Source organism: Hydra vulgaris, chromosome 15 (assembly GCF_038396675.1).
Source record: "Hydra vulgaris chromosome 15, alternate assembly HydraT2T_AEP".
NCBI lineage: Eukaryota > Metazoa > Cnidaria > Hydrozoa > Anthoathecata > Hydridae > Hydra > Hydra vulgaris.
This window is the reverse complement of record NC_088934.1, coordinates 31255336-31281504: the sequence shown is the minus strand read 5'-3', so window position 1 is coordinate 31281504 and position 26169 is coordinate 31255336. Positions and strand designations below refer to the sequence as shown.

General features: G+C 27.5%; 1 protein-coding gene across 5 annotated transcripts in view; it reads right to left on the bottom strand.

The window, feature by feature from the left end:
• Window positions 1-7526: 7526 nt before the first annotated feature.
• The window catches only part of LOC136091318 (fibrillin-2-like), a 154898-nt gene continuing 136255 nt past the window's right edge, over window positions 7527-26169 (bottom strand). For 4 of the 5 annotated variants that reach the window (XM_065818736.1, XM_065818734.1, XM_065818733.1 and 1 more), the window contains 5 exons: window positions 22800-22967; window positions 22528-22698; window positions 14519-14601; window positions 14366-14430; window positions 7527-7850 (listed from right to left, as the gene is read on the bottom strand). In XM_065818736.1, the coding sequence (XP_065674808.1) occupies window positions 7820-7850; window positions 14366-14430; window positions 14519-14601; window positions 22528-22698; window positions 22800-22967 (518 nt within the window). In that variant the 3' untranslated portion in view covers window positions 7527-7819. Of the gene's footprint in view, window positions 7851-14365; window positions 14431-14518; window positions 14602-22527; window positions 22699-22799; window positions 22968-26169 lie in introns of those variants that run through there. The other variant, XR_010643901.1, reaches the window with a different exon arrangement.

The following is a 26169-nucleotide window of genomic DNA, read 5'->3' as shown; positions in this document are numbered from 1 at the left end:
ATATGCAAAACATCCGCTTTTAAGCGCAACAGAAATAGCAGCTGTTTCTCCCGAAAGACAAATTATTCTAAACGGTATAGAAGAAACTTTTGTTCGTCCGTTTATTCATATCATGCTGACACCCAATTATAAAAACCCCTCATTATCTTCGGGAAGCTTACTTTCGGATACCAGACCGTTAACTGCTGATGATAATATTCTTAGTGTTGATTTAGATGTTTATATTAATAACATATTACCTATTGCAGAAAGTCAAAAAACAAAAACGAAACACATTGTACCGTGGCAAATTGCTTTTTTTTTTATTAAAAATAATAACCAATACCAACACAATACCCTTTGAAGGCAACCAATATAACGTAGAAACTAATCTTAACGATTTCAACATACCTTATAATGTCAATATTCATATCAACGCATTATGGAAAATTTGGAATGATTACGTTTATACTAAAAACCCCGCTATGCCCGGAGTTTATACTACTGAAAAAATGGTACTACCACAATTTTCAGATATTATTAAAGCTGCTTTTGCAAGTATTCGCGGACAAACGGCGACCAGAATACTCTATGTCACATCATCCGAGTTGGGAGCAGAACCTGTAGAATTATTAACTAGTTTTTATCAATTATGGTTCCCTCTTACATCTAGGAGAAAATATTATCGTTATACTTTGAAAAATATACCTTTAGCTTCTTTACCTTTACCTTTTTTTAACACACATCAAGTCATATGGCCTGAAAGAGAATTAAAAATGATGGATGTTTTTACCGAAAGTTTAAACTTAACAAACAATTTACTCAATCTCAATTTAAACAACTTGACCTTTGCCGATCATACTTATGCAGGACCCGATTTTAACATGTTTAGTAAATATCTTACCAATATACCCCAAGGTATACCTTCTTGTATTCCCCAACCTATTGACAGAACTTCAAATTATTATACTTTTTTTTCTTTACCCTCCTTCCAAAGAAAATTATTGTCACCCATTAAATTGAGCACTTACCTTATGAGAGGCATGTTGGATGTTAAAATGAGTCATAATTCCTATTCAGATTATGATACAAGTTATGTTTCCTCAAGCGGAATTATTGGCGAACCCGAAATAAAAGGCACTCCCTTTCAAGTGTTACCTTCCAACTTACCTGATGACATTGTCAAAATATGGACAGGCGATAACGCTTTAATTGCTAAATATAACGCAGAAACTTTTATCGAAGTTTTAATCTATTGCGAGCAAAGCAAACCTCTATTTTCAAATACTATCAAAGTACCTCTTGTCACTACAACTAGTTTTGAAAGAGCGACAACACCGACTCATAAAACATGGTTAAATAGTGTCAAAGCTATATTACAAGGAAATAATCTAACAAAATTGGTATTTTATTGCACTTCGCTCACCGGTCAATTTATTTATCAAAAAAAGAGCGACGGTACGATTATACAAACTTGGACAGACAGCTTGCCTTTAAAAAATATCATTTTAAAAATGTATCAATCTGTTGGAAACAATCCTGTACCTTATACTTTACTTTTACAAAGAGATCAATACAGTTTAACTCAACAAATCAACCCCTTTGTTATGCAAGTCGATCAAAATATAACCAACGCCATGTCGGTAGATTTTAAAATTCAAAAAAAAAGACTCGCTTTTTTAAGATGTGCTCTAGTTCAAATTAGTAATTTTAATAACACTGTTTCCAACTTTCCTTCAACTACGGACACTTATATTTTTATCAAATGCGATCAAGCTATAAATTGTGGAATGTATATGAACAAAATTTATGTTCCCGGTATTGTTGCTTTTTTCAATTTATTAGACTACACCAATTCTACTCAAGTGACCACCTAAATTGATTTTACAAAAAATCGTAATCCTTCTATTCAAGGACAATTATCCACCTTTGATATCAACGATGTAGGCGACTGGAAACAATCAAGATGGTCGTTTCTCAATTCAAAATCTGAACCGCTTACCTTTAATAATCTTAGTTCTACCGTTTTTTTTAATCCTACGTTAAAGATTCAAATGGTTCCGTTTTACAATTAACTAGTTTGATTAGTATAAAATAATGTCTTTTATTTTTTATTATGATTAAGAAAATATAAAAAGAAAAAAAAGTAGTTATTTATTTTTTCTTACCTATTTACATAAAAAAAATGAGTCTCTTTTGTGCCAAAGGAAGATATCATAAAAATTTAGTCAATTTAGAAGAAAAAATGATGCAAGAATCAAAAGTTAATCCTAAAGAACAATTCAGTCAAATTAAAAATCACATTCAACAATTGCAAAATCAACTGTCTCAATATTCCACTAAATCCGAATTGCAAAACATGAAATCTGAATTTGATGAAATTAAAAAAATCAAAGATAAAAAAGAAGAAATACCAGTAGAAAAACCTCCCAAGAATAGGAAAAAAAAGGAACAAATCAAATCCAAACCTAAAAAACGAAAATATTCAGAATCTGAAAGCGAAAGTTCAGAAGAAGAAGAACTTGTTGAAAAAAAACCTAAAAGCAAATCTAGTCCTTTACACATTTGTTCGCAATGTTTTCAAGAAGTCAATGCTGTTGACAAGATAAACGGTTTATGTAGAAACTGCATTATTCAACAAAGAGCCATTTTATCAAGTCCACTCATGCAGAATAACAATGACAAAAAGAAAAAAAAATTGAATAAAAAAAGTATAATTGAACTTGGTTACACTCGTGCTTTAAAAGACGTTAAAAATAAAAAAATACCATTTAAAAAAACTACTTCAGAATCAGAAGATGAATAAATAGAAAAAAAATGTTTTTTTTCTTTTTTTCAAAAAAAAATGGGTTCGTTAGCTAAATATGTGAGAGACGGTGACGGCAATCGTTATACACCCAATACAAACGGACATATTACTATTGAAGATGTTTTGGCACAAGCAGATCACGAAAATCGTTTATTGCAAGAAGCAACAAGTGGTAATATTAGTGCTGAATATAAAGCGATATTAAATGAAAAATATCCTGGATTTCAAACAGCTCAAGCTCAAGATGAAGTCATTGCTGTTAGTAATCAAAAATTTTCTTACGATCTTACTTCTGACATGGCTAATTTAATTTCTTTTACCACTATACTTAACGAATGGACATATCTACCAGATTATTATATAGATTTTGATTTATTTCTTTATAAAAATGTCAACACGCAAACAAGATTTACACCTACAACAGACGATGATTTAGTCAAAAAAGTATGTCTTTGCAACAACTTTATTCAAGCCTTATTCAAATGTTTTAAATTTTATCCCAACTATCAAATAAATAATACTACTTGTGCAAACAACGCTATCATTAATCGTTCTTATGATCGATTTAAAACAATGCTAGTTAAAAAAAGTTATACAAAAGCTTTTAGAGAGTCGTGGATTAATCCTAGTTTAGGTTTAACAGAAGAAACTGAAAATACAAACCCTATTACTTATGCTGAAACCAAAGCGCTTATACAAGCTGCAGATCCTAATGGACTCATTCGCCCTCTTAACACAGCTGCTGCACCTTATCCTATACCTCCTGGTTATCAAACAGTGCTAAGAGATAGATATAATGCTTTCATGACTGCAGAAAAAGGTTGTAAATTTAGAGTACCTTTGAGTTTAATATGTGAAATTTTTCAAATGAAAGAATATTTTGGAAAAAATAAACAAGTAAGATTTGAGTTTTATATTGAAAACGATATGAATCAACTATTAGAATGGGTAAGACCTATAACAGACGCAGACGTAACAGCTCTTGCTAATGTAGGAGTAGCTATAAAAAACCCAATGATTTATTGCAATACGTATAGACTCAAACCTAGTTTACCCTTGATTGATTGACGAAATGTATACTTTACTACGTATCGCTCACTACGAACAAGTTGTCACCAATGTAGAAAATGTGGCGGAAGTTACTGTTAATTTGGGAAGTATAAAGACAGCAGATCTTGTACCTCACAGCATTATATTTTCTGTTACTTCAAAAAAGAAAGCGATCATTTAAGCAAAAGTTGTTTTACACCGGTTGAAATGGCTTGCAACATGATTAAAAAAATCACCCCTTATAATTACAGAAGAACATATGTTAATTCAGCAGGTGATACTACTGAATACGATTTGACAAAGCAAGATGATCAACTGTTCCTTTGGAAAAGTTATGTTTCCTTGTTTAAAGAAAATACACCCTCTACTTTTAATATTAACAATATTGCAGATTTTTATACTGCAGACGATGATAGCTTTTTAAGAACTCCTAAACTCTATTTTAGTACTACTTACACTACAGAACCTTTAGTCATCGATAGCACTAGCGATTTTAATTTTATCAACGATAAACCTCCTGCTACTATTGCTGGAAATAATTCGTTTCAAATCAATGTGCAATTTACAGAACAATTTAAAGGTGTACTTGTTATTTATATGCAATATCAAGCTCAAGTTATAGAACGAGGTTCAGGGAACGACACTGAAGTCATCTATATTCCTACCAAATTTAAATCGTCTTAATTTGTTATAAAAAACATTTCTCATTTTATTAAACAAACCCTATTTGCATTTATTATTTTATAAGTAAACGGCTATTTATTTCTAAAAAAATTTCTTAAATCTAGTTGTTTTTTTTATTTGTTGTGTTCATGGCTCGCAGGCGTACAAGAAGAAGCGGACACCGTCGTCGTCATCATAAAACTCGTCATCATAGAGGAAAAGGAAAATTTTTTACCAAAGTGAAAAATTTTGCTAAACGGTTATTAAAATCAAACGTAGGAGGTTACGCTTTGGATTATCTTCAAAAACAACGCGATGCGTAAAATAAGGTGTTGCATCACTTGTAAAATAAAAAAAAGTTCATGTAAAAAAAGAGGAAGAGGAAGAGTGTATTTACCTCCTTTAAAAGGAGCTGGTAGAAAGCGATTTAGAAGACAAAGAAAATTACGAGGAGGTAATCAAATACAAGACACTTTAAGAAAATTAAAAATTTACCCTTGGTATGTAGCTTAAAAAAACAAATGCAAAAAACTAAATTTGATCATGTTAAAAAAACACGACTTTACAATATATATTTACTTTAACCGCCCTCAAACATGTCGTAATGCATAGAAAAAGAGGAAGAGGAAGAGTTTATTTACCTCCGTTAAAAGGCGCAGGTAGAAAACGATTAAGAAGACATTTAAGAAAACGCATGCGTGGTCAATTTTTTCCATTGTTAGCAGCAGTTTTAGCACCGACTTTATTATCGTCACTGATACCGCGATAAAAAAAAATGTATAAAAAAAGATATAAAAAAAGACATTATAAAAGACATTATAAAAGTCATAGAACAAGACGAATGCGTGGAATGTTTAAAGGACCTCTTTTAGGAATGGTATCTAAAGTCGTTTTACCTTCCTTTACTAGCGCTCTTCTACCTACCATTGGTAAAGCTGTTTTGGGTGGAGCTATCTCTGGTGGAATTTCTTACGGAATTAATAGAATTGGAAAATAATATTTTTTATAATATATATATATATTTTTACACTTTGGTTTTTATTATTTTAGTACAAATATAAAATCCCAACATTGTTCCAAGTAATATAAAAACTCCTAGTAATGCTCCAAATAAATATCCTCCTGCTACAATAACAATAAACAAGCTCAAAAGTGTTAATATCGACGCTATTTTCGATTTATTAATACACTTCAAAATTTCGAATATGATTCCCATGCGAGTCGTGTGTACCACCATTATCTATTGGAGGATCTTGTTTATAAGGTTGAAATTGTTGTAACGGTTTGTTTTTTGATTCCATTCGTTATGAACCCATTTCATTTTTTTTCACTCTTTATATACATTTGGTCACGCTTCATTAAAATTTTTTTGTCACCTGATCTTTTTTTTGCGCGCATGCGCATGCGCCACCTTTTTTTTTGAGACCGGGAAACTTTCTTTAATTCCCTCGCCACTTATTTACCATCTCGGTTTTATTTCAACTTTTATACGGACGTCTGACTTGTACAAAAATACGGTCGGATGGCGTCGTACTCGTACAAAAATTGTAACTACGGACGGATGGCGTCGTACTCGTACAAAAATTGTAACTTAGGATATCATCATGTGTAAACCCAATGGATTAGCAATTTCTAAATTATAAAAAAAAAAAAAAAAAAACTGAAGTTACAAAAGTATTTTGAGAATGAGTATATTTGTGATGTAATTGATGGTTTTGCCATAACTCTTCGACCTTAACACCTAAAACGAAGTATCTACCATAAGGAGATGGTTTTATATTGCTTCTTATTTCATGAAGTACACTATTAAGACAAAGAAAAACTTCAAGACACTGCTTTAATGAAATATTTTGCCCTGTTTTGGTACACGTTGAGCAAACTGTTCCTTTAATTGTTTTTGAGTGCTTTTAAATGACCTATTGGGTTTGATTTTGGTTTTATATAATACCCTTTCATTTTAAAATAATTTGTTTGCTTATGCAAATTTTCTAAATCTTGAAAAGGTTTTTTAAAGCGTAAGATATTTTCAAAAAAATTATTATATTCATGGTTTCGGAGATCATGCTTGTCAAAAATTAAATGGGTCTCGTTACTAACTTCTGTTAAAATTGATGACGCAAAATCTGAACGCGCACTAACAATTTTTCATATAGTGGTTAAGGGGAGATTAAAATAACTTCTTAGTTTAGAGATGAAATAAGTAGTGTCTTTAAAAATACCATCGAATTCATCCAATTTAATTTGATTTAATAATGAGATTTTTCAATATATTTTATAAGACTAAGGAAAAAATTATATTCCATCGGACAGCCACCACAATGCTGGGGACCCAAAAGTGTAGCCCTTATGGCTCACATACAGTGCCCTCAAACAATTCTCTCTGTGATACCCGTATAGTTCCATATCCAAGCCTGCATAGGTCCCTTACGGGAGCCATGCACGTTGATTGGCTGGGCATGATTCATAACAAAATTTTGCACATATAAAAAAAACAAGAAAGCCTTATATAAAAAATAATTGGTCCTGCGGTTGAAATGCACATATTAACATATTTGCACAATGGTTGAATATTAAACAGTTTTTGGAAAATATCTAAAATCTATCTTCCTGCACTTAGGGCGTTCTTAATTGGCATTGCATAATAGTTTTTGTGTAATTGTCTTTTAAACAACATTTTTCCTTGGATACATTATAAGTATCTAACATAATAAACTAGTAATAGATTCAATGTTGCTTAAGTAAAAATTTATTGTAAAGATTGAAAGTAAGCAATTTTTACTCAAACTAACACCTAAATCGAATTATGTATATAAAAAAATTAAATTATTATCAGTTAACATCAAATAAATTAAATTAAAAAACAAACAAAAAGGAATTCATAAATATTAAACAGTGTAATAAATACTATTTTGTTAAAATGATGACAAACAGTAAATATAATATTAAAGTAATATTATATTTATAACTAAAATAAAAATTGTGAGAAAGACAATTTTGAATGAACATTTCTACAGAAAATACAACATTTCTAACAAAACAGATATCTTTATTATTCGAATCTAAAACTTGATTCCTGAATCTGTAATGAAAATTAAAAATCTTCAAAAAAAAATTCACGAAGAGTAAATATAAATAAACAATGTAAACTTAAATAATAAATTTTTAAATAAAGAAATATTTAAATAATGAAAAGTTTCATGTTAACTAATGATCTAAAAATTCTTTTACTTAAAGTCGTCATTTGATTAACGAAATAAAATTTTTTAATCGACTTCCAGCCAACGTATACATTCCTGACAATATTTTTAGATTAAATCATTAAGGATTTGTCAGATAACTTTTTACGCTTCTAAAAAAAATGGTTTATGTACTTTTTTTTTTAATTTATGTAAATAATAAAGATTATTAAATATTATAAACATTTCTTACATATATTACAATATAGAAACATATTAATACATAGTAAATATTAGGAAATATATTACAATATAATGGGGTAGCTATATTTAATTAAATTACAGTTGCATAGCTATAAATTTCAAAGAATTCTTTTTTACATTGTTATTATTGTAATGTAGAGGGAAGGATAAATATATGGAATTTATCTGCATTTCTTTTATGAAATTAAAATTAACATTTTTATTTTATAATTTTTATGAGTCATTAATATTTGTTTATATGTATATATGTATATAAAAGTGAAATGAAGAAATATAAATTTGTTTGTAAGAAAAACAATATTCACAAAAACATAAGGAATGGATCATTATTATGAAATAGCAGGGTAACAAATACGCAATTTGTATACTAATACAAAATATACAAAAACAACAAAATAATTAATTATTGTTTCATTTATTTTTCTCATTCAGCATCTCACTTCTACCATAACTTAAAAACATCACTATTTCTGTAGTATTATTGGCTGCAAGAACAATATTTACTATTCCTATAGCATTATTGGCTTCATAGTCGTATGACTCAAAGAAAAATTGTCAAGATTACATTCAACAAAATATTATGGATTAGTAAAATTTTTGCTTATAACTAAAGCCTCTTTTAATTTTAAAACGTGCTCATTTTTTGTCTTAAAACCACTGCTTGACTACTTTTGCAATGTGTTTCAGACCGTTGTCTCGCTGAAAATCCCATTTTATTGGCATATTCCATTCAGCACGAGGTAGCATAACATATTTCAGGATATTTTTATACATGAAACGGTCCATTATTCCATCGTTTCAATGTATTGGACCTTGACCGTTAGCAGAAAAACACCCCCAGACCATAACATTGCTTCCACCATGCTTCGCGGTCTTTTGGCAGTAACGTAAATCGAGGCGTTTTCCGGCCGGTCGACGTACACGGCAAATACCATCGCTCCCAATGATGTTTAACTTCGATTCATCACTAAACAGGACAGTTCGCCATTTCTGCACATTCCAGTCAATATGAGATGTAGCAAACAGAAGTCCTTTCTTCTGGTTTCTTAGTGAAATCAGCGGTTTCTTTGCAGGGCGTCGAGAAAATAATCCGGCTTCAACAGCACCTCGTCTGATTGTTTGGTCCGATACAGGCTGCTCTATTTGCTTTTGTATTTCGACTGATGATATCCAGGGATTCTTCTTGACGGATCTCACGATCATGGAATCCTCTCTAGACGTGGTGGAACGTGGTCTTCCACCTTTGTTATCTGCTGCCAACTTCCCCGTAGAACGAAATTTGGAACATAGTCTAGATAGGGTCCATTTTTTCACGCGATATTTATCACAAATACTTCATTGTGACATTCCACTTACGTAATCGCCAATAATTTTCTTTCTTAGTTCCAATCCAAGACTGAAGGGAGCCATTTTTGCACTTGAAGTCATAAAAATAATAAAAATAAATAATCACGCTTCTCAAGGTTTACCGTATTACATTTACCTTGTGATGATACAATAATGGTTTGTGGAACACAACGTCTTGGTTGGATGTGGACTGTATTGATGTAATGAAACACTTGTTGTACTTTACTTCTTGTATTGATGTTCTTCGATAGAACACTTTGATAAAACTCACTTCGATAAACTGTCTTGATAATACTGACTGATTGACTTCCATATACTGACTGAATTACATGTCGATTTACATGTCTCTTATATAGTAAAATGAACCTGTGTGAACCTGTTCTGGAAGATTCTAGATGCATCTTTTCGATGCATCTTGATGCTTCTGAATGTTTCTGGATATTTTTGGATGCTACTGGATGCTTCCAGATGCTTCTTCTGGAAACTTTTGGAAAATTCTGGAAGCTTCTGCATGCTTCTGGAAACTTCTGTAAACTTCCTTTAATTATTAAAAAACTTCTGTGACGTTGACACGGACCAGACTTAAGAAAATGAAACAAACCAAAAAAGTTGCAATTGTTTTGTCTGCTGCAAAATGGCACTGTTCAACGAAATTCTGCTTGTGTGTTGTCACCTGTGAGCAGAGTGCTCATGTCATGGCATGCTATGACTCTAGACTTCTGAACTGTTTTCTGTGGTAATATAGTTCGTTTCGTTTTTAAGACATGTAAAATTAGGAACACATTTTAGCATTGTTCGATGTTGGTTGCAAATGTTTTGTCTAATACTGTATATACTCTACATACTAAAAACTATTGCTTACAGGTCATTCAAAAAAATCTTCTTTTTATTTATCAAGATCTTAGAGGTATATATAGTGATTTTAAAGACCTTTCAAAACAACGATGTGATCAACTACAAACAATTTTTATCATAAACAGGGATTAAGTAAATGCAGGAAATAATTCTTTACTAAGTTCCAAACTAAAGATTACAAAATTAGACATAGCCTAACTACAAATTAAATTGCATGTTTAAATATTAGGTCTACTCAAGGATTAAATGATTTGCCCAGAAGATTTGATTATTTTACAAAGATAGTTGTCTAATTGACTGCAGGTACATTAACTTGGATAGAAACAAAGATAAACAGAAACACAACATTCCTGAAATAAATTTAAAAAAAATCCGAGCAAAAACAGAAAATGGGGAATAAAATATAGATTCCGCTGAGCAAAGTGGAAATATATGTGGAAATATTGGCAAAAAGCTTATTCATAACACATTCGATGCATACCAAAAGATAATCATGTATTAAATATCAAAATAAACAGACCAAAAGTTAGTTATAAATAATGGTTTGCAACTTTCCACAATTCTGAGACCATTGACGTTTTACAAAAATTAATGTTCAATTATATAAACAGATGTGTTAAGAGTTGAACATCTTGCTACTAAAAGAATTAGGTATAACTCCAACGATGAAAAAATTCTTGCTAATAGCTGGGAGCTGATAGAAATAAATGATTCGACAGGTTTAAAATCTTGGAACAAAGAAAGAATGGTAGCTAGTAAAAAGTGTCACATATACTTTAAGAAAAAGTTATCAAAAAAAATCAAACAGCAAATAGAGTAAATTGCTAACCTTTTTTGTGGTCTGACCTATTGGATGCAGAAAATAAAGCAAAAGGAGGTCATTTTTCAGTAAGGCTAATTGTAAGCAAAAAATCCCTAGCATTGTAGTTTTTGAATCATATATGTTTTAGTATGTCTTCATTAGCTGTTTTTGAGATAACGACTGATATGTTTAAAAATTTCAGCAAAATCATTGATCGTCATGAGTTTACAATTTACGCACCTCTTTTATAAAAAACATCAAATATTATTTCTGAAATTATTAAAGGTCAGAAAAACATATGTAGGCTCTTCATCTCTAAATGTTAAATAACAATTTTCAAAGTTTAAAAAAATTATTTGAGATTTTTTAAGAAAATTCAACAATTCTCATATAAAATAAATATTTCATGTTCAGTGGATCTACTTTAAAAAATTAAATTGATTTTGATATAAAAGGCTATTGGAAATAAAGTAATTGTACATAATGAGTTCTGAAAACTTTAAAGATAAAGAAAGTAGGCAAATACCAACATTTTCAAAGTCATTCTTATTCAAAATTGAAATAACTTTTGCTATTTTTAATTGTTAAGGAAACACTTGATGGATAAGTGCTCCATGGACTTTAAAAACTATATCTTGTAACATTTAAGGTAAAGCGGCATAGCTAGAAGTCATAAAATATACAATAAATAAAACAATTTAAATTTTATAATTGTTTAAAATGGAATTAGAGATTAAGCAGTATCTGTGTATATTATTATCGAGTAGCAAAACCCTGGGTTAACCACACAAATTAAACATAACATTGTTGAAATAGTCTAAAACTTGTTGACAGATGCACTGATGTAAACTGCTGGACTATTTGAACTATTTCAGTGACTATACACCATTATCTACTTTACTGTGTTCTTTTGTGTAAGTTGTTTACTAAACTGTAAAAACAAATACTTATTTTTAACTAATTTTTCAATAATATATAATATTAACTAGTGTGATGTTAAATATATCGTATTAATTGACATAGTCAATAAAATACTACAAATAGTGTAATAATCTTAAGATGAATGCAAATATCTAAATAACAATTATTTACTTCTGTTTACAATGAGTTATTTAGACTTAATAATTTTTTTAAGTAAATAAACAGTAAACTTACTTGATAATGTCAAGTTGACATACATAATACTTACTTACTTACATAGAGTTTAAATTATTTGTCTAGTTTTTTTATACTTAAGATCAAGGATGGCCACAATAAGGCCTGCGGGCTGTATCAGGTTCTTAGCGACCATTTGTCAGGCCATTCAGTTACATAAATTTTTTTAAATAACATAACCGCCTGAGACTAATTTACAAAGAAACGCAAAGTTTACAAATTTTTTATAAAATATTTAAAAAATTTGTAAACTACTTTCTTTCTTTTTTGCGAATTTAAACAAAACGGTATCTTTTTCAACACAACGAAAAATGACAAAAAAATGTGGTGTATTTAAAAGCAAATAACAAACAAAATACTATTTTGGTGAATTTAATTTGGTGCCAGTGTACAAAGAATAAAAATTAAGGAGACACTATAATTCAAAACATTCAAAAACTTATAATTAGTTTGTCAATGAGGTACGGAAAAGAAAAGCAAAAGTATTGAAACATAATTTAGTTGGACAACAAGATGCAAAATAACGAAATACTGAAACAAGGACAATACCGAAAAAAAAGGGCTTCTGTTGCAAGCTATGAAATAAGTCTTTTTTTATTTAAAAATTGAAAACCATTCTGTGATGGGGAAATTATTAAGGAATCTCAAGAAAATACTTTTAAAAATGCATTTTGAAGAGATTTCAATTTGCCCTGAAAAATTTAAAGTCTTGAATATTGTCTTACTCTCAAGACAAACAATAACACAAAGATTTTGCTAATGATCTGAGTTTTTCAGTGGCTCAAAAATAAAAGCATTTCAGTGTTATTTGATAGTTATTGATGAATAAACCTATAAAAATCAGAAACTTCTTGATTGCTTATTTTTTTCCGTGGTATTGATAAAGATTACTTAGTTACTGAAGAGTTACTTGATGTATATCTTTTCACAAGTCAAGAGCAAAAACATTTTCAAAAGTCAATAGCAAAAACATTTTCACAAGTCAATAACAAAAACATTTTCACAAGTCAATAACAAAAACATTTTCACAAGTCAATAGCAAAAACATTTTCACAAGTCAATAACAAAAACATTTTCACAAGTCAATAACAAAAACATTTTCACAAGTCAATAGCAAAAACATTTTCAGAAGTCAATAACAAAAACATTTTCACAAGTCAATAACAAAAACATTTTCACAAGTCAATAGCAAAAACATTTTCAGAAGTCAATAACAAAAACATTTTCACAAGTCAATAACAAAAACATTTTCACAAGTCAATAAGAAAAACATTTTCACTAGTCAATAGCAAAAACATTTTCACAAGGCAATAGCAAAAACATCCACAAGTTTCCAAAAACTTTAAGGAGTTTTAAGTGAATTTTAGAAATGCTGGGAATTCTCGGAAAAAACTCATCTATAATTAATGTTCAATGCAGTGATGTTTCAAGAGAGGTGTGCTTTAAACAAAAACAGATGGTATTTTACAAAAAATCTGATCAAAATAAATATAGCAACTTAGTTAATAAAGCAAAAATAATGGGTGTCTTGCTTAGTAGCACATACTTGTGTAAAAGTGTGTTTTCTTGGACGAAATTCGCAAATTCTAATATAACATCTGTATTGACAGATAACAACATGCTAAATACTTTAACAAACGCAACCAGTTAGTCGCAATTCTTATATTTTTTCTCAATATTGTTAATTGACATTCAAAATATTGAGAGAAAAAGGCAGATTCCCAATATACTACTTATTTTATTGTACCTAACATCTAGTTAGTATATGTATGCATAGTATTTTTTGCTAGACTAAAATTAACAAACTCAATATTTTTAAGAAAGAAATATTTTTAAAAAACCTTCAACCTCAAATAATAGCTAAAAAACTAACACTGTTCCACATCAAAACAGATATGGCCACCCCTGGCTTAGGCTACTAATATTATCTATTTAAGATATTATTTTTTACAGTGTTTTCAAAACCTGATTAGTGCAAACTTTACAATGAATAATTGTACCAGATTTTTAAATGAACTTTTAAGTAATTTATTACATTGAAAATGTTTTGTTTTCTTTTTATTTTAGAATCATGTTGATATCAAAAAAAGCTTTTTTATTTCGCAAATGCTTTGCATGTATGTTTAAAAACTTTTGCTTTACTAAATTATTAACACAGTATTGTTTTATTAAACATTTACAATAATATTTTAATCCCAAATTTATTAAATAGATTAAAAATGAGAAAAATAATATAGTGAAAAGGAAAATAAATGCTATACATACTTGATAGAATCCAATTTCAAGTTGAATGGTACAGTTTTATTGAACTTCTTATAAACGTTTTGTATCTTAAAAACAATTAGTTATTAAACAATCAAATATTAATGAAAAGACAAAATTAGTAAGATATTGGTAAAATAAGTTAAAAATAAATACTGCAGTTTTAATTTTGTCTTCCAGCGGTTTATTTACGTCAAAATCTTCATCTGTGAAAATAATACCAAAGTTTACTGTCACATCTAAAAACATATACAAAACTATTTTTCAGATAAAAAAGATAATATATATTTTAATTTAAAAAGTTAGCAATAATAAAGAGCTTAAGGTAAAAAAAGAGAGACTTACTATAAAAAAAAGAAGGATTTGGACAAAAAAAAAAGTAGAAAAAAAGAAAAATCAAACAACAACAAAAAAAACCTGAAAAATCTCTTTGTTAAAAATAAATCTTTTGAGGTGGGGGATAAAATAAAAGATAAAAATTATTGTGGATAAATTGTTTCTATACTCGAAAAAGGCAAATATGAAAAGCCAAAAATTTTTATATGATCTTTTGTGACCTATCAATCTAATTATAATATCAATCTAATTAAATTAAAAAAATTTGTGACATAGTTATAGTATTAATTTAACTTATTATTAATTAGTAATAACTAATTAGTTAATTAATATTAAGTGAAATATTTATAATATTAATTTAATATATCTCAAGTAGTTAAATAAATTGAGAGTTAGAATTTAGTTAAGCAGTATCTAAATATAAGGGTATTATTACTAAATAAAAAAAGTTTTATTAACAAATAAAAAGAATATTACTAAGAAATATCTTGACATCACTTTAACATTTTCATATCAATTTATAATAAACAGTTGTAGTGCTTTTAAAAATATTTTATGTAAATTATTCAAATGTTAGTCATAACAATTGTCTGACTTTTTAATTTCAGAAACAACTTTTGATTTACTCTTCAGGCTAGTTTTTATCATGATTTTACATTTATAGATTTCTGAATGCAAAAATCATGAAACAAGTTGCATCATGGCTTTGCATCCAGAAATATATAAATGTAAAAAGGTAATGGAAATTTGGTCTGTAGCTATTTGGATTTAATTGGAAGGAGTTTAATATGTCACATACAAATAAAAATATAGTTAAACACAGACCATACATTTAATATAATTCCTTATTCCATTAAATTATTAAATATCATAACCAGCAGCTACAGTGTTAGTACATGCCTTACTTGAATTAAAACTTATGCAATCTTCACCTATAAAATTGTAACCCAATTTTTTGTTGTTGACATTTTGTTCTGTTTATTAAGAGTAAAAACTGGATCATGACTAATTTGGCCAGACAATGAAGTTATATAACTACATAATAACTACAGTATAGTTGCTTACAGAATGCTCGTTGTTGTTCTTGTCATGAGAAAAGTTTTAAAAACGCTGCTTTTTAAATCAATTTTTCTTTAATTGCAAACAATAACTTATTCAGCAACATATGAATCCAGTCACTTAAAATTAAATTTTTTTAAATAAAAATTATTCTACATTGAAATTATGTAATCTTAATATGTTTAGCATATAAAATAGATAATATTTGGCATAAGTGGAAACAATATCTCATTCAACAGTATATCAAGCAAACAAAAAAACCCACACTGCCTTTTTTACAGATGTTGCTTATTTGTTACAAATATGGCCAAAAAACCATGTGAAAATCTCTTTATAAACTGTTAGGAGACTAAGGGTAGTTCAAGGCAGTTTTTTATCATTTTGAAATATATTTCCTATTAAAGGATCATTGTTCACTCCTTTCCTTCTTGTTTTTTTATATTAACTATATACCAGATCGAATAAAGCATTTTTTCATCCATCATGGTTAAAACTAGTTTCTGAACATTTTGTAAACAGTATATAATAAACCTCTGATTGAGTTCTCTCCTCCAACTTGGTATCTATTTAGAAAGCTGACATAAAAAATTAGAAAGTATTCAATGCAGTGAAATAATGGTGATCCCCACTTTAAAATTAACAACATGAAAATATTGACTCCAAATAATTAGATTGGGATTAGATCAAAGATGACAACTTTGTTCAGATATTTAAAATATGTATTTCATTTTTAATACAACTTTATTTAAAATATGTATGCACTTATTTCATTTGAATATTTCATACTGTGACCTTTTGTTTATAAGATTTAAAAACTTACACTATTTAACATAATTTTACAAATTTTGAATTGGAATCAAATCAAAAACTAAAACAAATACATAATAAAAAGATAATAATAACAATTTTTTAAAAATTTTAAAAAACTTATTCTAACAACTTTTTTTATTTATCATATTTTATATTTCAAATATACCTATCCTAGTTTATTAAAAATACTTACAAATATTTTTTAAATATAATGAGTAACTTATTTTTCTTGTTTAATATCATTTGTAAATCAATCAGTTCAAAACTGGATTTGAATTTTTTAATTAATGCAGATTCTACCATCTTTTCCTGTAAACTATTCCTTCAAGAAATAACCTTGTTTGTAAAGAGGTTTTATCTACTTAAACAACTTTTAACAACTTCATATTTAACAGGATGTTTACAACTTTCCTTATTTTCCTTTCCCCTTTTAAACACCTAATATAACTTCTTATATAGCACCTTTCTTTGAGTTTGACATTTTTCATAAAATATGAATACCTTTTATTACTTGGAGAAAAAGGTTTTTTTTTTAATTTTTCGAAATTCAATCAGAGTTTTTATTCCATTATGCATTCATCAGGTTTTTTATGCCATTTGAAATAATTTTGCTTTGGAAGAAAAAGAGGTAACATTCTCCTATAAAAGTAACTGGAAACCTTGTTTTAGACAATAAATGCAATAAAAAATATTTATTTTTTTATTGCATTTATTGTCAAAAACAAGCTTATATTTTAAAATTAATTTTTTCTTTTTATAATATTAGGATATATTAAGGCTTTTATATAATTAAGATATTTATATAATTTTATATAATATTAATTATAAAATTATATAATTAATTTATATAACTTTATATAATAACTTATATCAACTAAATAAAGAATATTAAGGCTTTTATATAAAAAAATCTGCATTTTTTGAAAACAAGTAAAAAACATTTTAAAGCAATTTGAAAAACAGCTGTAATTTACTCAAATAAACAGTTTTAAACGTTTTCTATTGAGAAAAACAAACTCTTCTTTGATTAAAATTTGTTATCATTATAATTTTTTTTTTATGGTATTAACTACTCCTGATGAGAAATAAATTGATGTTTCATGAAAGATTTTCCATATTTGATTGTAGTAAAAAATGATAATAAAAATACATCATTTTCTAGATTTTAGGTGCAAAATATATGTGCAATAGGATGTTGACATTTTTACATCGTATATATGCCCTATATTATTTTCAAATGAACATTTATGTATAATAATTGAAAATCATGTTCATTTGCATTAACTTATAGAAAAGGTCACTCACTATGAATATAAAAATATTAGTAATCGTAAAAATCAAGTCAGATTTGTATTTGCAGTTTGTATTCGATTTCATTTTTTTCCCTATTATTAGACAGAATAAATTTTAAATTGAGTTTCTCAGAGTTTATACATAAAAGCATGCCATTTAAAGCAACTTTTACTGCTCTTTCAGCATATTGCTGGGCTGGATGTTTGCAATAATTGACGGTTTTATAGTCTACAAATGGTTTTATATAACACCAACTACTTCTAGTTGTTCTCTAGATGAGCTAACAAGAAAATAACTGGAAAATAAATTGCTACTAAATTCTATCATGAATAATGAAGAGATTGCAAATTATTGGGATCATTAATTTTACAAAAATATTCTTTTTTTTGTTCATAGAAAAGTAAATAATAGGTTATATATCATTTCTCTATTTAAGCTTTCAAGTTTTAAGTTTCAATTGTTTTAAAGAAAAAGTTTTAAATTAAGTTTTATATTAGTTGTCAAATGCTGCTATATGATTTTATAAATTTCAAGTATAAATTGAACAGAAGAGTAACGTAAGCCAGGCAGATTTTTCTTGACATGCAGAATCAGCAACCCAATTCAAAACTCTACCTAAAATATAACATTTACATGAAACTTATTGTGGAATATCAAATCCAAGTTCACCCAAATTTTTTTGAGGTCTAGTACTGTATCATTTTTATTTTTACCAGTATAACAGCAGTTATATCTGTTATAATCACTTTTATAAAGTTTTATAACCAAAAAGGTTAAGAACTTCCACCAATTCAATAAAAAAAAGTTTCTGTTTTTTACCATCTAAGACAAAAAGAGCTAATTTTTTTAATAACATTTTTCAGAACCCTTACTAGGTGTTCATGCTTAAAACATTTAAAATATTTTCTATCAAAATAGAGACACCGAATTTCATTTTATAAATTTTGTTGAAATGATATTTTCGAGTGTTGCTTTTCTTATAGTTGCTCTACATATTAATGACTGATTAGGGGTGCATGACTGAGTGGTGCATGACTGGGAGGTGCATGACTGAGGGGTGCTTACAACTAATCAAACATCTTTAAAAAAATTACAAAAGACAGCAACATTTCTGAAAGATAACATTTCAGCTGTTGATAATTTTACAGCTAGTAAAGTTTTCTGTATCAAGAATAAATAAAATAATCAGTATCAAATAAATAATTAGTATCTCAATTGTCAAAGTATCAGAATCAGTTTTCAAAATCTTCTGTAATTGAGTCATTCAGGTTTTTCACTTTGGAAGTTTCAGATTCGCCTTGATGAATAAACTTTTGTTGGCTCAGTTAACTAGAACAATAACCTGCACTTCTTTGGGTTTCCATCGGCATATTATATATCTTTGTGTCTTCACTTGTTAGTCATGTATCTTTTATATAAGTAATATCAAACAATTTAGAAAATTTTTTATTAATATTTTGGTTATCCTAAATATTTAATATAATCTGCTAAAATATTTTTTATTTTATGATGAGCTTTGATAAAGGTCAAATTTAGCACAATTCTCTCAGTTTATAGAAAACTATTTTGATTCCACTTAAACTTTTCTAAACAGTATAGTTATTAGAGTTTTTACTTTCCTTAAATTCTTTAATAACATTTTAAAATCTATATTTTTTTTCTCTAAATTTTTAGTCCAGTTTTTATTGTTATTGCTAATCAAATACTTTGATTGTAAACTATAACTAACATTTTAGAATAATTTCATTAATTAATTAATTTCATTTACATTCAGAAACATTTCAGAAACATTTAATAAATTAATTGGTAGTATGAAGCTATTTAAAATCTATATTTTTTTCTCTAAATTTAGTTACATTTAAAAAAGATGATTATTCAAAAATATTTTATAGTTTTTTAAAATGAAGCTTTTATTTGCATAAAACATATTATTACAAATATTAAGTATATTGATGTTTTCAGAGATGGTTTTTATTGCATATTCATTCTGTTTTTAAATTTATGTATTTGATAAAAAAAAATTAATGTAATATAACAACTTATCTTTAAAAAGCATAACTTTGGTATAGCATTATTTAAGAAAATATTTTTCCTTTAGTCAATGACTTGTTTTAATATAATATCAAATAACAGATATATTCAAACAATACACATAAAAAATCTAACGTTTATGGTTTCAAAAATGTCATAAAAGTTATTAAAAGTCAAATCTCTTATGTGCAACCACTTCATTAAATAAAAAATCCTTCTAGAAAAACCAAATATTTGAAATTTTAAAATTTTGAATAATCTGATTTGAAAATTTTAAAACTTTTAGTTAAGGGAGTACATTTTTGATTGTTAAATCTAATTTTAAGAAATGTCATAACTATTATGAACAAAGATTGTAAACTGGTAATTTGATTTATAAGGAAACATTCTTACTGATCCTAAACAACATCAATAAAAAAGATAAAAAGAGAACATGGAATAATGGAATATTGATTTTAAATTATGTTAGGGAACATAGAATTGAAATAAAGATGGTATATTATTAGTTTGTGTGAGTATTTTTTTTTTGAATCCAATTATTGTATCATGATAAGTTTTTGCAGAGAAATACTTTACATATTTATATTGACAAAGATTATGCCGTTAATTTTATCTTTCAAATTTTTTATTTAATTTTTAAGAAATTAAAAAGTGATTCATGAATGCTTGATGTTGCCATCAAAATGATTGGAAAACATTGGAAACTTTTACAGAGGCCTAAAGAATAAGTTAAAATATCCATAATATATATTAAAATAAAGTAAATCATTCAAATATACTAACAATAGTAAAGGCATGAGAAAACCACTTGAAGGATGCTATATAAACAAACCACTATCAATTGTGCCAAAAATCTTCTCAAGAGCTAATTAGAGCATAGAAAGTAGAATGTTTAAAATAAACCCAAATTAACAACCATATAAACATTTAGAATTGTTGAGAAAGTGATGGATATGAGAATGCATAGCTTATTTAAGAATATATCTAATGTTAGATAATAATGATACTGGTCTATTGTGGTCATGTTTATAGTCATTTTTATGGATTAGTATAAGAGATGCTGTTTTAAAAAGAGTAGGAGACACATTCAGTGATAAATGAAAGACTTAGTTAATAAGTATTGGAGAAATATCATAAGTAAGAAATTGAAGAACAGATGTTGGAATGCATTTAAGAACAGAAGTCTTGCAACAGTTTCAACAAAAAAAGAAACTGATTGTAGTTTACTTTGGTCAGTAAATTTAATAAACATTGGATGAAAGTTTGGTTTTTTTATTTACTTACAGAAGTCAGGCGTAAAAAATAACTCAAAATATCCATAATATATATTTAAATAATTGTAATTAAGTTTATAAGTAAAAAAAAAAGTTTTATCATCATTCAAGTGACATTTATTCAGAGGTCGTAAAAAAAAGCAGAAATTAAAGCAGAAAAGAAGAAGCAAATTATTTTATAAAAATAAAACTTAATTTTAACAGACTTTAAATTAAATACGATTTAAAAAATTAAATTTAGTTTTAATGGAATGTATAATAGTAAAATTTTAAATGTAAAATTTAGTTTCAAATAAATGTAAAATAGTTTTGCAATTTTTATTACAATTTTTTTCTAATCGTCTGCTAACTAATTCATTACGTAAAATATAAATCTCTCCATCACAGACTCCATCATCTGCATCATAGATTATTATAAGCGAAGGAAATATAAAAGCATTTTTTTCAACTAAATTTTTAGCGAGATTTAAAACTAAATTTAATTGCAATACAGTAGTTGATAATATTTTCAAAATATCAATAGTTTTTAGGCTCCTGTAACATATATAATCTTGATAATTACAAAATATTAAAAGCAAAGGATTTTAAATCTGAAAGTAGAAAAGAGGATGTTACCAATAGTTTACAATATTACTTTTATTTTCGAAAATTATTTCTAGTCTACTCTTAGCCCTATAATGAAAACATGACTAGGATATGCAAGAAATCTGCAGACTGTGAAAATTTTTACAAAAAAAAACAATAGGCAGCTCAAAATGTTGGCGGGCGACCAAAATTAGCAAACTGGCCATATTCAGCCACCCTTCTGGGGACCAACTAACTAAAAATCTGAGTGTACACCCCTGTATACGTACCTATAGCTTAATATCTCCCTCTCTCCCTCTCTCTCTCTATAAATATATATATATATATATATATATATATATATATATATATATATATATATATATTATATATATATATATATATATATATATATATATAAATATATAAATATATATATATATATAAATATATATATATATATATAAATATATATATATATATAGACAGAGAGAGAGAGAGAGAGAGAGAGAGAGAGAGAGAGAGAGAGAGAGAGAGAGAGAGAGAGAGAGAGAGAGAGAGAGAGAGAGAAGGGAAAGGGGGAGTTAAAGACAGCGAGTATGCGGTTCTACTTTTTTTTTAATTTTTCAATTTTTTTTAACAAAAGATTTCAATTTTTTTTAACAAAAGCATCTTATTTCACAAGTTTAAAAAATCAATATAGTGCTATGTAAATTAGATGTGAAACTAACTAAAAGTTTTATTGCTTCTAATGTTTTGAAAAAATTAAGTATCAATATTGTTTTTAATTAGACATACTATTGCATTTATTTAAAGAGCAAGTTATTTCATCTGTATTACTTCCATTGCATGGTAAACCTCCATACTTTGGTAATGGATTTAAGCAGCTACGATATCTTGTTTTTACACCATCTTGACACGGTTGACTGCATAATGACCACAAAGACCATTGGGTCCATCCACCATTCACTGTAAAAAAAAAAAGTTTTTTATATTCATAAAATTTCGTTTTAACTTAACTTAAAACAAAACATTACAAAAAAACATTTAAAAACATAAAAAACATTCACCTTGACATATTTTATTGTTTTCAAGGTATCGCACATTTATACCAAGACAATCACATCCCCCATCAGCTGGTGCAGGATTGTTACAATACCTCTCTAGTCTAATAGAGCAAATACAAAGGGAGTTTGAGCATGATTCATCAGTTGTCCAATTGCTCCAATTCCCATCAACTAAAATTAATTTTTAATTCTTTTTTATAAACTAATCATAATATAAAAAAACAAATAAATTTAATATAAATAAATAAAGACATAACCAAATTATACTTTAAATGTTTTTAACAAATATAATTAAAGAATCATACCAATTTATGATATTTATAATAAAATTACAATAAACTAATAATAAATATTATAACATTATAATTTAATTACAATCAAATTATTATATGCTATAGCCAATTAATAATTTTATAGTTAAATATATTACAATTAATTATTTCATTTTATCATTAGGTATATATATATATATATATATATATATATATATATATATGTATACATATATATATATATATATATATATATATATATATATATATATAAATATATATATATATATATATATATCAGAGTGTTAACTAGCCTGGTGGCACCGCGTATAACACCGGAATTCCCAATTTTTTTAAATTTCCCAAAGTTCAAAAAATTATTAAAAAAACAACCTTTAATCCTGTTATTAACAGACTTAGATTTTTAGTTTTACGCAAGAAATGTAGAAATACTTAGTAAATGAAGAAAATAATTTAGTTGAACGAAAACAATTACTTTCTTTACTAATGAAAAAGCGAAGGAAGTCACTCAATTAAAAGTCATTCAAAAAGCGCGGCAATTTCTTCAAAAATAAAATAAAAACTGTATTTTCTAATTGAAGACGTCAGTTGTTCTTTGGATTTTTTATTTCGCTTGTTACTTTGTTTTTTTATTCGTGTTTTTATTTTAGACTTTTTATTTACAATACAAAAATTTTAAACTAACGAATGCTGTTTATCTTTAGTTAAGAATATAACAAAGATTTTAGCACAGTAATTATTCAAAAAATGACTTTGGTGGATGTAAATGTCATTTCAAAATTTCATTAAATAAAAGAATAAAAAGTTTTTATTAAGGTAATTAAAAATTCTGTTAGTAAATTAAATTTGCTGGTAAAGCATTTTAGTGTAAGCATTTTATTATTAAGTTAAATCATTTGTGTTTGCAAATGTTATAAATTATTTGCGTAAAACAAAAAAAGAATACTACATTTACATAAGTTTTTACAATTTTTTTTTAAATTTACAAAAGAAAAATTTTAATAAACATAAAGTTTAATTTACTAAAACAAAATTAATAAATACAAAAATCAATTTTTTTTTAAATTTACACATTTTACTCAAAGTTACAACTTAGAGAAATTAGTCACTATGATTTACTTGCGAATCTCCCCCGGCCGTAGTTGTTTATTGAATTTAACTGTAAAATACAGTGAAAGTTTTTCTTACAAACATTTTATTTGACCAAAAAATTTACTCATAAAATATAGACGTTTTATTTGACTAAAGTAACGAAACCTTTTTTAACAACGCAAATTTTTTTAACTTTTTATCCATTCTATTCGAACAAATTTCCATTCTATTGAAAAACGTTTCGCTTCAAAGACCTTGATATTCTTGAAATCTTTGACGTTCTATTAGTAATTTCGATTTAAGTCAATAAAATAAAAGCGACAACAAAAATGCCTTCAAATAATGGAAAATACTATTTAAAAAAAAATATAACAAAATTCAATCAAAAAATATTGTAACGTTATTTGAGAAACATAAAGAAACAACAAGTGTGCAAACTATAGTCAACAATAGAAATCAGTAGTAAGCAAAAGTCCTCATCAGCCTGCATCTATTGTTAACGAACGTCCTCATCAGTCTACATCATCAGTAAGTGAAAGTCCTCATCAGTCTAAATCAGTAGTAAACGAAAGTCCTCTTCAGCCTACATCAGCAGTAAGTGAAAGTCCTCATCAGTCTACGTCATCAGTAAGTGAAAGTCCTCATCAGTCTAAATCAGTAGTAAATGAAAGTCCTCTTCAGCCTACATCAGCAGTAAGTGAAAGTCCTCATCAGTCTACGTCATCAGTAAGTGAAAGTCCACATTAGTCTAAATCAGTAGTAAATGAAAGTCCTCTTCAGCCTACATCAGCAGTAAGTGAAAGTCCTCATCAGTCTACATCATCAGTAAGTGAAAGTCCACATTAGTCTAAATCAGTAGTAAATAAAAGTCCTCTTCAGCCTACATCAGCAATAAGTAAAAGTCCTCATCAGCCTACATTAGCTGAAAGCGAAAACGATGTATACGCAGTTCCTTTAACTTCAGTTCTTGGAAAAAGAAAAAAAAACAAAGTCACACCAGCACAAATACCAATCAAAAATGTAGATGACCATTCGAAATAAAACAACAGAAAAGTATAAGATGTTTTTTACCGAGTTTTTTTATTCGTCATCAAAACAAGGTTGGTTTTGTAAAGTTTGCATATCGTTTGCCCCTGGAAAAAAAAGTAATCGTGCATTTATTGAAAACTCTGGCAAATTTGCAGATCACCACTCGAAGCGTGCAAAAGATCACTTAAATACACATAGGCATACTATAGCTTTAAAAAATAAACAAGCTTTTGATGAAATATCTAAACAAGACTCGAGTATCTGGAAAATGCTGCGTGAAAATACTCTTGCAAAAGAAACATTAAAAACAAGTAACTCTCGCTTCGTTATTATAACCTTCTTTAGAGTCACACATTTGTTAATCAGGAAAAACTGGGCACATACTCATAATTTTTCAGACACTATTGAACTTATTGCTGCGTGTGGTTGTAAGGAAGTTAAGGCGCACGTTTTGTCTGGCCCAGCAAATGCAACATATATGTCTCCAAAATATATTGCAAAGTATATAAACATTATCTTTGAATTTGTCAAAAATCCTTTACTCCAGTCACTTAGAAGAGGTGGGAGTTTTTCTTTTTATTCGGATGAAACTTCTGACATTACTTTGATTGAACAGTTAACTAAACATGCCACTTTCGAACACAACGGCATCGTTAAAGAACATTTTATAGGGATAGTTCCTTTAAGTAAGCTCACCGGTTCTAGTCTATTAGCTCCAAATGTTTTTGATGTTACTCAAAATTTTTTTAGAGCTAACAACATCTCATTTAAAAATGCTTGCTTTGCTTGAATGGACACAACAAGCGTCAATTTTGGTGAAAAAGGAGGTTTAAAAACTTACATTGAAGATGCTGTGCCACTGTGTGTTCGGATTGGGTGTACAAGTCACAAACTTGCGTTATGTTTTAAACATATTTTGAAAGACTTTCCTACTATTATGGAGGTAGATATTTTTTTAC